This window comes from Carcharodon carcharias, chromosome 3, assembly GCF_017639515.1.
Source record: "Carcharodon carcharias isolate sCarCar2 chromosome 3, sCarCar2.pri, whole genome shotgun sequence".
Lineage (NCBI taxonomy): Eukaryota > Metazoa > Chordata > Chondrichthyes > Lamniformes > Lamnidae > Carcharodon > Carcharodon carcharias.
The window spans coordinates 74,976,892-74,990,848 of NC_054469.1; the positions used below are offsets into that span (position 1 = coordinate 74,976,892).

At 42.1% G+C, this 13,957-nt stretch overlaps 1 protein-coding gene across 4 annotated transcripts in view; it reads right to left on the reverse strand.

The window, feature by feature from the left end:
• Positions 1–5,402: 5,402 nt before the first annotated feature.
• The window catches only part of cmtm6 (CKLF-like MARVEL transmembrane domain containing 6), a 99,815-nt gene continuing 91,260 nt past the window's right edge, over positions 5,403–13,957 (reverse strand). For all 4 annotated transcript variants that reach the window (XM_041184835.1, XM_041184836.1, XM_041184832.1 and 1 more), the window contains exon 5: positions 5,403–9,086. In XM_041184835.1, the coding sequence (XP_041040769.1) occupies positions 8,913–9,086 (174 nt within the window). In that variant the 3' untranslated portion in view covers positions 5,403–8,912. The remainder of the gene's footprint in view (positions 9,087–13,957) is intronic.

Sequence of the window (13,957 nt, forward strand, 5' to 3'; positions counted from 1 at the left end):
CTGTAATAGCAATAACTTGGACTTAAATGTAGGGAGTATGATCAAGAAGTTTGCGGATGACACGGAAATTGATAGGTTGGTAAATAGTGAGGAGGATACCCATAAACTGCAGGAGGATATCAATGGACTGGTCAGGTGGGCAGAGCAGTGGCAAATGGAATTAAACCTGGAAAAGTGTGAGGTAATGCACTTGGGGAGGGCTAACAAGGCAAGGGATTATACTATGAATGGTAGGACCCTAGAAAACACTGAAGATCAGAGGGACCTTGGGTGTGCATATCCAGATTCCTGAAGGTACCAGGGCAGGTAGATAAGATTGTTAAGAAGGCATATGGGATACTTGCCTTTAATAGTCGAGGTATAAAATACAAGAGCAGGGAGGTTATGCTGGAACTTATAAAACGCTGGTTAAGCCATAACTGGAGTACCTGTGCAGTTCTGGTCACCACATTACAGGGAGGATGTGATTGCATTGGAGAGGGTGCAGAGGAGATTTATCAGGATGCTGCCTGGGCTGGAGGATCTGAGCTATGTGGAAAGATTGGACAGACTGGGGTCATTCTCCTTGGAGCAGCGAATGTTGAGAGGGGACCTGATAGAGGTGTATAAGATTATAAGGAGCGTAGACGGGGCGGATAGGAAGGCACTTTTTCCATTAGTAGAGGGGTCAATAACCAAGAGGCATAGATTTAAGGTAAGAGGTAGAAGGCTAAGAGGGGAGGAGAAGAAAAACTTTTTCACCCAGAGCGTGGTGGGAGTTTGGAACTTTCTGCCTGAAAGGGTGGTTGAGTCAGAAACTCTAGAAACATTTAAGAACTATTAAGAAATTCACTTGCATTGCCATTGCCTCCAGGGCTATGGGCTAAGCTTTGGAAAATGGGATTAGTCAGATCTGTGTTGACCAGCATTGACACTATGGACCAAACGGCCTCCTTCTGTGCTGTAAATGTCTATGAGTCACACTATATGAAGGATGTGAACACAATGGAGAGAGTGCAGAAGAGGTTTACAAGAATGGTTCCAGCAATGAGAAACTTCAGCTATGAGGATAGGTTGGAGAGGATGGGACTGTACTCCTTGGAGAGAAGAAGGCCAAGTGGAGATTTGATAGAGATGTTCAAAACCATGAGGGGGCTGGACAGAGTAGATAGGGAGAAGCTGTTCCTGCTCATAAAAAGACCACGAACGAGAGGGCACAGATTTAGTGATTTGCAAAAGAAGCAAATATGACGTGAGAAAATACTTTTTCACACAATGAGTTGTTCGGGTCTGGAATGCACAGCCTGGAAATGTGGTCGAAGCAGGTTCAATTGAGGAATTCAAGAGGGCATTAGATGGTTACTTGAATAGAAACAATGTACAGGTATACAGGGAAAAGGCAGGGCAATGACACCAGGCCCTAATGCTCATTTGTAGAGCTGGTGCAGACATGATGGGCTGAATGGCCTCCTTCTGTGATTCTGTAAAAATCTTCCACATCAAGCCTCATAATATTTGTAAGTTCTCAGCATTCACATAATTATAGAATTGTTACAGTAGGAGGATATTCAGCCCATCGTGTCTGCACTGGCCTTCTGACCATTTTAACTTAGTGCCAATCTCTTGCCTTTTCCCTGTAACCTTGTCCATTGTTTCTGTTTAAATAATCATCCTATGCTCTCTTAAATGCCTCAATTGAACCTGCCTCCACCACATTTCCAGGCAGTGCATTCCAAACCCTAACTACTCGCTGTGTGAAATGTTTTTTTCACCTCGCATTTGCTTCTTTTGCAAAACACTTTGAAACTGTGCCCTCTGGTTCTTGATTTGTTTACAAGTGGGAACAGTTTTTCCCTATCTACTCTGTCCAGACCCCTCATGATTTTGAAAACCTCTATTATCTCCTCTTAGCCTTCTCCTCTCCAAGGAAAACAGTCACAACTTCACCTATCCTTCCTCATAACTGAAGTCTCTTATCCCTGGAACCACTCTCGTAAACATCTTCTGCACTCTCTCCAATGCGTTCACATCCTTCCTATAGTGTGGTACGCAGAACTGTGCGTAATACTCCAGCTGAGGTCAAACCAGTGTCTTATATAAATTCATTATAACCTCCCTGCTCTTGTACTCTATGCCCATATTACTGAAGCCTAGAATGTTGTATGCTTTAGAAATAGCTCTCTCTACCTGTCCTGCCACCTTTAATGACTTATGTGCATATACACCCAGGTCTCTCTGCTCCTACACACTCTTTAAAATAGTACCCTTTATTTTATACTGTCTCTCCGTGTTCTTTGTTCCAAACTTCCCCACATTCAACTTCATCTGCCACCTATCTGCCCACTCCACCAATGTGTTAATGTCCCTTTGAAGATCTATACTGTTCTCCTCACAGTTTACAATTCTCCCAAGCTTTGTGTCATCCGCAAACTTTGAACTTGTCCCCTCCACACCAAGAGCTAGATCATTTATATATATCAGAAAAGTCAGACCCCTGGGGAACTCCACTACAAACCTCCTTCCAGGCTGAAAAATACCCATTAACCATTACTTTCTGTTTCCTATCCCTCAGCCAATTTTGTATCCACATTGCTACTGTCCCTATCATTCCATGACCTATAACTTTCCTCACAAGTCTGTTGTGTGGCACTGTATCAAAAGCCTTTTGGAAGTCCATATCAACACCACATCAACAGCCTTGTCCTCATCAACCATCTCTGTTACCTCTTCAAAAAGCAAGTTAGCAAGTTACTTGGACACGATTTTCATTTATCAAATCTATGCTGACTCTTCCAAATCAATCCACATTTTTCTATGTGACTATTAATTCTATCCTGAATAATTGTTTCCCCACCATCGAAGTTAAACTGACTGGTCTGTAATTGCAGGGCAATTCTTCATAACCTTTTTTGAACAAGGGCGCAATGTTTGCAATTCTCCCGTCCTCCGGCACCTCCCCCAGTCCAGGGAACATTGAAAGATTGCTAGTGCCTCTGCAATTTCCATTCCCACTTCCTTCAAGCTTCTTGGATGCATCTCATCTGGTCCTGGTGCCTAATCAACTTTATGCTTATCCAATACCACCAGCTCATCAATTTTATACCCTTCTAGTGACTGAGTTTCCTCCTCTGTCACCATGGTTTTGTATCAAAACACAACTGGACCTACATCAAATACATTATTTCTTTAGGTCCCTCACAAATTTTGATTATTCAAATAAAATTTTCCTAGCAAGGGGGTCATTTTAACCCAATCTGATCAGTAAAAACTGAGCAGGTGGGCAGTTTAAATGCCCTGGGCAATTTACCCACCTATTTTTCTGAGTCAGTGACAATGACACACGTTTGATACCAACAGGATCCTTTACATATGAAAATCAGAGTTTGATAATGACATCAGGCCGAATGTTATTTTAATTCTGAACCGAGAAGCTACTGCAGTCTTCCTGCCAATAAACTGAAAAGAGGACCAAAAGTGGCCATTTAACATGGGAAGAATTCTCTCCCTGTTGGGGGGGGGGGTAGCCGATCGCTGCTCTATTGGCTGCGTGCCGCCATTTTGTGGGAGGGCCAATTAAAACCACCCAGTGTGACGCACACCCGGAAGTGCTATGCGCTCCTTGTGCGGGTGGGGGGAGTAGGCTGAGTTGAGTTCTGCGCACAGAAATCTCCTCAAGGCACAGAGCTGCCTCAGGGAAATTAGTTTGAAATTTGAAAATTTTATTAAAAAGAAAAAAAATTTTTTAGGGCACATCCCCTCATGTAACAGTGTCACATAAGCTGGGACATGTCAATGAATTTTATTAAAAATTTGTATTAAACTTTAAAAACCTTCATGAAACCTCATCCCACCCATGGATGAGGTTTCATGATAAATGCGAAGGCTACCTGGGCTCTTCACCTGCCTGCCAACCTAAAGGTTGAATGGGGAGCTCAGTTAATTAGTTTAATTGGTGTTTAAATGGCCTTAATAGGCCTTTGACAGTTTGGCGGGCGCGCCGCCGACTCTTGTGCGCCTGCCGAACTCAAGATCTGAATGATGTGCAGTGAAATCAGGATGCACACTATTTTATGCGTTGCCACCCTCACTCACCAAGCCAAAAATTCTGGCCTATGAGTTTTAAAACTTCCCTTGATGATCCAGGATGCACTCAATCACCCTTCTTTACCCCACAAGGGAAGTTTAGAAATTACAGCAAAGTGGCCATTTAACATGGGAAGAATTCTCTCCCTGTTTGGGGGGTGGGGGGGGGGGGGGGTAGCCGATCGCTGCTCTATTGGCTGCGTGCCGCCATTTTGTGGGAGGGCCAATTAATACCACCCAGTGTGACGCACACCCAGAAGTGCTATGCGCTGGTGCCTCTTTCGGAATCTATTACTCCGCTGATCCTTTTAAATTCCTGTTTTCTCTACTCACCGAGCAGTATAATCAACCTTGCACTCTTTTTTAACCACAATACAGTCACAAGTTTCACTTGCCTCCCTCATTGTCCCTACTCACCATCTTGCTGGTATGTCCAGCTCTGTAGAAAATGCTCATCACCAAGCCTCTCATTCTCCAACAACACCCCCCCCCCCCCCCCCACCAATCTATCCACATTCCAGTTCTCCTCTTACCTCTAACTCCATTCCTTCTCTCCAGATCCTCCTCTTCCATGATTCCTCCCATCAACTCTGTTTCCCTCTGGCCCACTCCATTTCTCAGTCTCTGCCTCACCCCAATTCCTGAGCATACCCCACCCACTGTTCCTGGCACACTAACTGGTTCTGCCTCTTCCTGGCACAACCATTATGGTGGATAGAGTGGGGGATTGATAAAAATGGTCACTGCTATGGTGGAGAACTTGAAGTGTGAAGATCTCTCAGGCAGCAAGCAGCAGCAGCCTACAGATCCATGTTCCATTCTGAGGGCCTGATTGGCAATCCAGGAGTGCTGGATAACTCTAGGGTCAACCGCTGCTTCCACCTATTTTAGGTGGGCAGCTGACAAGTAGCTTGTACATTGAGGCTTTGGAGTTAAAATTAGGCCTCTTGGACACACAATCCCACACCCAGTTAAAATTCCTTCTAGTGTGACCGACCTTTTGAAGACAAGCTGAAGCTGTAAAGAGGTAATGACCATCTCAGATCTGAGACTGCCATTTCTTCATTAGTGTAAGGAAATTACGGTCATGTCCCCAATGTGTACAGCTTACAGGCTACATAATTGGTTTGTCAATCATTATATTGCTAAAAATATTCAGTTTCCTTCCTCAGCTTGCTGAGCATGGTTTGCAACATTTTTTCTGAATGATCAGGGATGTGTTTTGCCTGAAGACAGCACAGGATATCATTCACAGAAATAACTTGTACCTTGAGCATTTGTAAACATATTTTTTCCTACAGCTACAGAAATTCGCTTTTGCCATATTGATGAAAATTAAAAAGTATATAAATTTGCTTTAATTGATCATGCAATACATAGTGTTTTTCTCAGGTTAAGGTTGTTTCAAGACATACAACTATATACGAAACAAATATTTGTGCACATCTACAATAACATTTTTACAGCACAAGGCTAAAGCAGTGCTCTGGAATCTAAGGTTTGTAATATTATTAAAATCCAATTAACATTGAACTGAAATGTAGATTTTTACTCTTCTCCCAGATTAAAGGTCCTTACTCAGTAGCAAGCAGACTCAAGGTGACATTTGCACTTTTTTTTTTAAACAGAACTCCAGCCACAGGTGGGTAACCTCAACAAGAGTGTACGATAAAAGATTTTCAAATATTATCGGGGTGAAATTGGCCAACGCCAGTTGTGAAAGCAGATGCATAGAGAATTGGCTGCCAGTTTTTCACTGCAACCATTTTTATTTTCCACTGATTTGGGAAATATTGCCAAGGTTTTTAAATTCAAACCAAGTAAAAGTGACAGAGACGCTAGGGGCTGTATGTTAAAGCCCCTGCCAGCGTGTTTGAAGGTGGGGGCTCTAAATAATGCAGTGCGTGGCCACCCCCGACCTGACTCCCATTTTGTGGTGGGTGTGGGAGGTGTCAGGCAGCCCACCCAACCTTAGGCCAATTGAGGCCCTTAAGTCACCAATTAATACCACTTAAGTGCCCCATTCTGCCTTTGTTGCTATTTTACCCACAGTAGGGGAAGGCCCCCACCAATTGGGTAGCCCAGCACCTTTTACTATGTGGGCTGGTGTCAGGAAAGTGGTGTGCCCATCAGAGGTAATTCTCGCAACCCCCCCCCCACAACCTTTCTCCCACGGGTCCGTCAGCCAGATTCTGCTAATAGCTCAGACATATCATGAAGTCCGGCTCCATAGCCACCTCTTGTTTGGGGGCTGCCTCAAGTCACAGAAGTGGCTACTGCTTGAACCCAGTGCTGCTGGGACTACAGAGCTGCTGGAAAATCAGATTGGCTGGCAGCTCTCTAAGGCGAGCCCTCCTCCCCAGATGGGGCAGAAGTTTCAAAATTAGACAATTAATGCTGCTTCCAGTGTAAAATGACTGAGGGTAGCCAACTTTTTTGGTGGACTATCTCCCTACCAACTTTTTAAGATGGGTCATGGCAGCGGATACAGTACCCCGTAAAATCCAGCCGAATTAAATGAGTCTCCAAATAGCGTTTGAACTATTGTTCTATGAACCTCATTGGAAAAAAGACTGGGCACGGTAACAAATTGGTTGCTGAGTCGCTATAAGTTTATTTCATATTGCTGATGTAGACCAATTTCATCCTCTAAAAATTAAACCAAGAATTTTTGACAGTAAAATAATTCTTCTACAGCAAGTTGCATTACACTGCAAGTCTGTGATAATTACACACCAATAGAGCTTGTAATGTAGAGGCTGTGGGTTTCCAGACTGTACTTTGTATTAGGCAGACTTAATTTGGTAAAAGTTACTGAAAGGTGCAAAATTTATTCAATAAAATATCAGAAATACCAGGTTTCTGAATAGAAGGGACTATCCCTTCAAGTGCTTTATTTCTCTTGGAATGTCTGAAGCATGTTTACTACATAGAAAAATCAGCCTCTTGGCCAGCTTGAGATCCCCCTAATAATTAGAAAATATGAGAAATCTACTGAATCAACAATATCTGAGAACACAGTAAATTGGCTGGAGTTTTTGCGTAGTGCAAAACTACGACAATGGATCTTAAAGTGAGGAGCTTTTTGATGAATAACAAAGCACTTGGTTAGTATTTAGTTCTACAACAGCCAACCAGATTACAAACAATTCATTCTGTACATAATCCATGAACCATGAAATCCTGAAGTCTACCTGCAAATTAGAGCACACCACTGAAAGCACTGCTTATTTCATATCTGCTTCGGTATAGCAACATTTTCCAACCAATGGTCTGGTGAAGAAAACGCTGATACATTGCCTTATTCCTCTTAGACATACCTGTACATCAAAGCATACGCTTTGCAAATAATATTTAAAATTTCTATTGCAATTGTATTAACTATGCCATCTACATTCCCCATGAGCTGGTACAAAATTCCCTTTTTGTTCTCCTAAGGTTGTATTTTTACACATCACAAGTCCTCAATAGCAAAAGGGCAAATGTTTTTGGTTTTTAAAAGCAGAATATTAACTGTAAAGAACAAATGAGTCAAGGATCACTGGTGACTAACACATTGAGGTTTGGGTGTGCTGGTTGTCCAATTCGAATTCACTAGTATTGTATCAGTCTTTTGAGAACATCATAATAAAAATATATTCATTATACAATTAGGATAACATATTATTGAATACGCATCATACAAGTGGTTCTAAAGCCATCTTCGTAATATTGGCCGAATTATACTGGATTCAACCACCATCAATTTATCTCCTTCATATGCTTTAATATACTTTTTCCTATATGGAATTTGAGCGCACAGCAGACAGTGACAACAGTAGTAACTACAGCCAGTAAATAACTGAATTTTAAAGCTACGGAAAAGTTAAGGCTGGACTGGTATGCTTAATGAAAACATGCTTTTAAACCCAATTCAGATACAGGGTCAGCATTAGATTAGTACTTCATACATTCTAGTTAGTTGATTGGGGGAAAAAAACTTTGATTATTTATTAGAATAACCTTGAATTCTGGAAATTGAATAGGACAAGAAAGTTCCTTCCTATAGCAGTAACGTTACAGGGGATGAAATATGTTTAAAGATTAAAGTATCTTTTGAAACTTGGAAAAACACTGAACTGACCCGAGTTCACACTGGGATTAAAGCCAACTTGAACACCAACTGATTGGTTTGCCTATTAATCAAAATATCCATACGCTTTAAGTGCGCAGACTTCAGTTCAATTCAAATCCCAACAAAGCACTAAGAATCTTACAAATTATCAGGAAGCTTTCAGGTCTCTTCTCATGGTCGTGCATACACTTCAGCCCAATTATAATTGCTGAAATGCTACCCCTATAAGGAAGTTAAATAAATTGGGGAAATTGATGTACTTGTGCTGTCTTTTTGCATCAAAACTATGTAAAACTGAAATGAACACCAACACCGAAAATAAATTAGAATTTTTTATATAATAAAAGTTTGATCTATCCAAGCATCTAAAGGCATAACTATGATTTGCTTTGAGATACAAGTTGCTTGAGCTTCCTAATAATTTTTAATAGCTGAGATACAAAGAGGCAAGCTAGGACCCCCCGACACCAAAACGTTATATGAAGTTGCAACATTAGTTCAGTTCAATAATTTTAATTGGATCTACAGTAGATTGCACTATAGCAGCCAGGTAAATAACAAAAAGCACTTTGTGTTCAGATATTGAGTCCCAAAGCAAGAAATAAATTCCTTCCAGTCAGGGCGAGTGTAGGAAAGCTTTGAATTATTTTTTGCTGATCAACTCTGGAAACTCAAAATATGAATATGTGCAGAGAACAGGTTATGTTGTTATACATGGAACAACTGCTTCTGTAGCTCAGACAGCTGGATTTCCTGGCTCATTCAAAGGCTCGGTCTCCCCTTTCACATTTTCAGGGACTTTTTTGGAGTCAGCTGGCTTATCCTCCTTTTTCTTCCAGGGTAGGCCCTCTCGCTTGTAATGCAGCACCACATCCAAGGTGAAGGCAATAGTAGCCAGGAATCCAAATGCCTAGAGAAAACATGAGAATAAACAAATTGGAACATAACACAGACCTGTTCCTGTTAGACAATATATCAGATAGCAAATATTCCCTTGAAATAACCTGCAGATTACAGGAAAACTGTACAAGACTGCAGTAGGGCTAACATTCCTGTGATTTACATTTAATGAACCTCAAGCAAAACGTGCAAGAAAAAAAATTGATGGAGACACATGATATTGGATTACCCCTCCCTTTACTGTGCTCCAAAACTTCTGGGGGTTTCCTGGGGGAGGGGTGGCATAGTACCCATGCTAGATTTTAAGGGGTGCCATAGTTCCTACAACCCTAGCTGGACCCCCCTCCGAGCCAAAAATCCGATTGGGAGCCTGTCCAGAGGAAGAATGGCTCTCCCGCAGTCATTGGCTGGAGACAGAATTTCTGCCCCTCAGGGACAGCAAATCCCACCTCAGACAGCTGCCAATTCTCTATGTGCTGGTAGCAACATTGCTGGTACTACACTTTGGCATTGAGGACCCGAGCTGCAATCGGAACTTTGTAGGTGTACTGGGGGATCGGTGAGAGGTGGGGCCAAAGTTTGAGGGATCAAAACTGGGCAATCTGGGTAGGGAGGGGGGGCCCTCTGATGGGTTCAGGGACCAGTTAAGGAGGGCCCTGCACTCCCGTCACAAGCCCCTGTTGGGCTGGCCATTTGGCATGGGTCACTCCTACTACTGGTTAAATACTGGTGGCAGAATGAAGCCTTTAAGGGGATATTAATTGTCCAGTTAAGGACCTCAAATCAGCCCATTGGCAGGTGTGCCATTTGACACCACCCCCTGTGGGGTGCGCGTACTACAAGAGGTAGCCATAAGAAACGGGCATTGAACCTCGTGTCCAGATCTTTGCTGATTGCACAGTGTGACAGGAAGCAAGGACTATAGAACACAAAGTACGTCCTTTTATGTTGTTACAGTGTCATCAGCTAAGGTTAGTACTGGAGGCCTGCTGGAATTCAATTTGCCATTTTCTGCCTGTAATCCCATTTTCTGTCCACGTTTTTATTATAGTCAAGGCACTTTATAAATCAAGTTGTTGTTTCATGTGTCCGTAACCCTAGATTATTGGCCTATTGAGAAACTTGGGTACTTAGGTATACCATTCACTATTCTTTTTTCTAAAATCTTGATATTTCAGCATTGATTCTATCTGCCACTTTTCTAGGCTGTGTCTTCCTTCAATCTTGTGCATTCTTTCGCAGTTCATCAGGTCCCAAATGTGGTATCAACAAGCTTAATTTCATATAATTTCTCTTGAGCTAACATTCAAATCATTGATTATAAATGGAAAATAAGAGTTTCCCAAACTGAAAAGCTTTTATTTAGACTTACTCATTTCTTTCTGTTCCTTCATCACATCTCTATCCATGTGACATCTTCTTTCATAACATATATCGTAATTTGAGTAACAAATGTCATTTGTGGCACCTTATCCAAACACCCTCTATATACCATAATCGATATCCAAAAAACAGACATCTCATTCCCTTTACCCAGACACACTGCAATTTCTTCAAAGGAGTTTGTCAGCCATGCACTGCTATCCACAAATCCATGGTGTCACTGATTAGTCCATGCCTTTCTAAATTACCACAAATTTCCTCCCATATTAGAGACTCTAGCAGAAAGAAAAGGGTCTGCATTATGCCTATTTCCTGGGCATAAAGCAGACAAATTTATCAGCAAGGCAGTCCATGGTCAACAGGTGTTGGCCCCATTTCCAATTTAATGGGGCCCATTTCTTGAGGGCTCATTTGAAATTAGGATTGCGAAATAGTAAGAGAAAGCATATATATTCCAGTTTTAATTATTTCTGCAGTTAAAACCTAACATTGTTTTTGTACAGATACATAGGCATTCTATAAGGCCAAGTAGAGCATTTTTACATTTAGATCCACTTTATCAAGTGAACGCCTTAATTATCTGCTACTAAACCATGCCTCATCACTCACTGTATGTGTTCTCCCCACTTCAAAAATAAAACTTATTGCACTTGCTACAACCTTTGTTGCAGCATACTTCATTTTGTAAAATGTAGAGAGACTAACTGTAATGTCAACCACCACAGTGTTTTCGCTTCTTAACAGCCCATGTAGTTCATGCTCATTTATCTAATTAGCAAAAACTATTTCAGTGTAACTGCTGTGGCTGGAATCTATGATGTGATTGTCAGCCGCGTGTCCCAGAAACTCCTGGTATCAAGATGGATGTTGACCTCTCGAGTCCACGGCCCTGAGATCAGGCTGTCGCACTTTGCAGGTGTGGGGGCAGCCAGGCTCTGGCCATATTCTGATACATGTGAAGTCATCAATCAAAGATGGTGGATTTGCATGTATTATCATTAGGAGAGCTAATGGCATCATCTATTGTTCATACCTGTTTCCTGCAGAAGTCTATAAGATTATGAAAAGACCTGATAGGCCAGACATCGAGAAAATGTTTCTGTGGGTGAATCCAAAACCAGAGGTCATAAATATAAGTTAGCCACAAATAAATTCAATAGGGAATTCAGGAGAAGCTTCTTTATCAAAGAATGGTAAGAATGTGGAACATGCTACCACAGGGAGTGGCTAAGGTGAATAGCACTAATGCATTTAAAGAGAAGCTAGATGAGGGAGCAAAGAGGAGAGAATATGCTAAGAGGGTTAGATGAAAAGGACTGAGGAGCAGGCTCTTGTGGAGCATGAATGACAATACAGGCCAGTTGGGCCTGTTTCTGTGTTGCAGACTCTATGGGCTAGATTTTATGTTCTAGGCGGGTTGAAAGGCAGGGGGCTCCTAAAATACAGCAGTCTGAAATTTTATAGAGGTGTGGCGGGGGAGGCATCAGGTGGTCATCCCCTCTTTGGGCCTATTAAGGCCCTTAAGTGGCCAATTAATAGCCACATATGGGCCTCATCCCACCGCCTCTGGTAATTTATCCACAGCCTGGGGGAGGCCCACACCATGCAGGAAACTGGAAGCTTTAGCTGCACAGGTTGTTGTCAGGTAAAAGGGGGTTGGGGCGGAAGGATAGGGATCTCCTTGGGGGGCCCCTGGGCCCATCAGATGCACCCTCCCACCCCCATAACCAAGTAATTTTCCATCCTTTTAAGCCTCCCACAGGCCTCTTGAAACTGGACCCCAACCACCCACCCTCCCTGCCTACACCAAGACCCTTGACTTCCCAAGGCTTTGGAGTGGTCGGACTAACTGCAACCCCAATAGGGGTCACCATGCTCATCTGGCACTGCTGGGACTACAGAACTGCCGGCCATCCGATTAGCTACCAGCTCTCTAAGCCGGGATCTCCTTCGGAGATAGGAACACAAGTCTCACCTTAAAGCAACTAATACTGGTCCCAGTGTTAAATTGCTATGGGGCAGTTGTCCGGATCATGCACCCCCCTGACTTTTTATGCAGGCAGGTGGGTGGCATATGGCACTGCGTAAAATTGTAAAATTCTGCCCCATGTCTTTGGAGACTCCGTTCTCTTTTGCTGCCTTTCCAAACCAATAGCTAGTCTTTCTGTGAAACTTTGGGAAAATAGTGTTGAACAGGCCAAGGAAGATCGTGATAGGAATTGTTACCAAAAACAGATAAAAGGTAATGAAATGCAGATTCATATGGAGTAGTGAAGCTACAGTGTAAATGGGCTAAAATTGTATTTATAGATTTGGAGCTGAGGAAGGGCGGCATCTGAAGGGAGCCAGCTCAATCGCCAGGAATGTGTGCACCTTCTGTGACCGGGTTAATGTAACCTCAATGTTGGCCTCAAGTATTCTGGTTCATTTAACCTTTAATAAACATTCAAATGTGTGTGGAATTAATTCTTGGTATTTTGGGTGCAAAACAAAAATATATTTTTAACAACTGGCCCAATGAGTAAAAGCCAGAGTGACTGAAAAAGTCTAAAACCAACAGTAAGAAGCGGTTTTGATATGTTAATGAACCAAGAGAAACTTTAATCAAAGTTTTACATAAAACATAAAATAGCCTTGAATTGAGTTGTTTTAGTTCAAAGGAGGGTATATACAATACAGGTTGTAAGAAAGGTATAAGTAAATAAGGTAAAAATAGGGCAAGTTTACTTTTTTTAAAAAACCTAAGAGCTAAAGCAAAGATACATCTAATCAATTCTGGGAAGAAAGCATTTCTGAGAGACTGGTTGAGACAAGAGAGAGATCAAAGGGAAGGAATACATTTAAGGAGATACTGAAGCCTAGGTGGTGGTGGTTGGTGGGGGGGGTGGGGTGGTGGTAGCAGCTTATAGCTTATATCTCCCAGAAGATGGCAGGATAGCTGGCCAGAACTCCCAGATGACAGTGTGAACAAGGCCAGACTCAGAGAACCAGGTGCTGTTAGCATCAGAGGACACCCCAAGGGAAAAAAGGCACTGTGTGGTAAAAAATTACTGGACTTCTATAGGTTTTGAAATCTGTAAGGATAGTTCAGCAGAAAAGGAGACGGTTAGCTCTGAGGGCAGTTAAATTAACTGTTTGTGGAGCTTTTTTTAAAAGCACTGTTTACTGCGTGAAGCCATTCTTATGTTGAAGTGTAATTGTGGGTTTTTTTGCTTTATTCTTTTAATAAATGTTTGCTCCACTACAAAATCATCACAAGTAGTCCTGATTTCAGAATCTCTCTTCATAGTATACAAATTGCAAAAACAGTTTTGACAGCTGCTTCAACTTTCCCTCTGGGATTTGGGCAGTTTGGCATTTACCATCAGCCATGCCATAACATTACATATTGCAGGTTTATTAATGCTCCTTGCTTTACAGATGCTTTTAGTTTTGTTTCATTTGGTTTTGAGATAATGTAAATGACCAGCTCAAAATGAAACTACCCCTGGGGTTTAC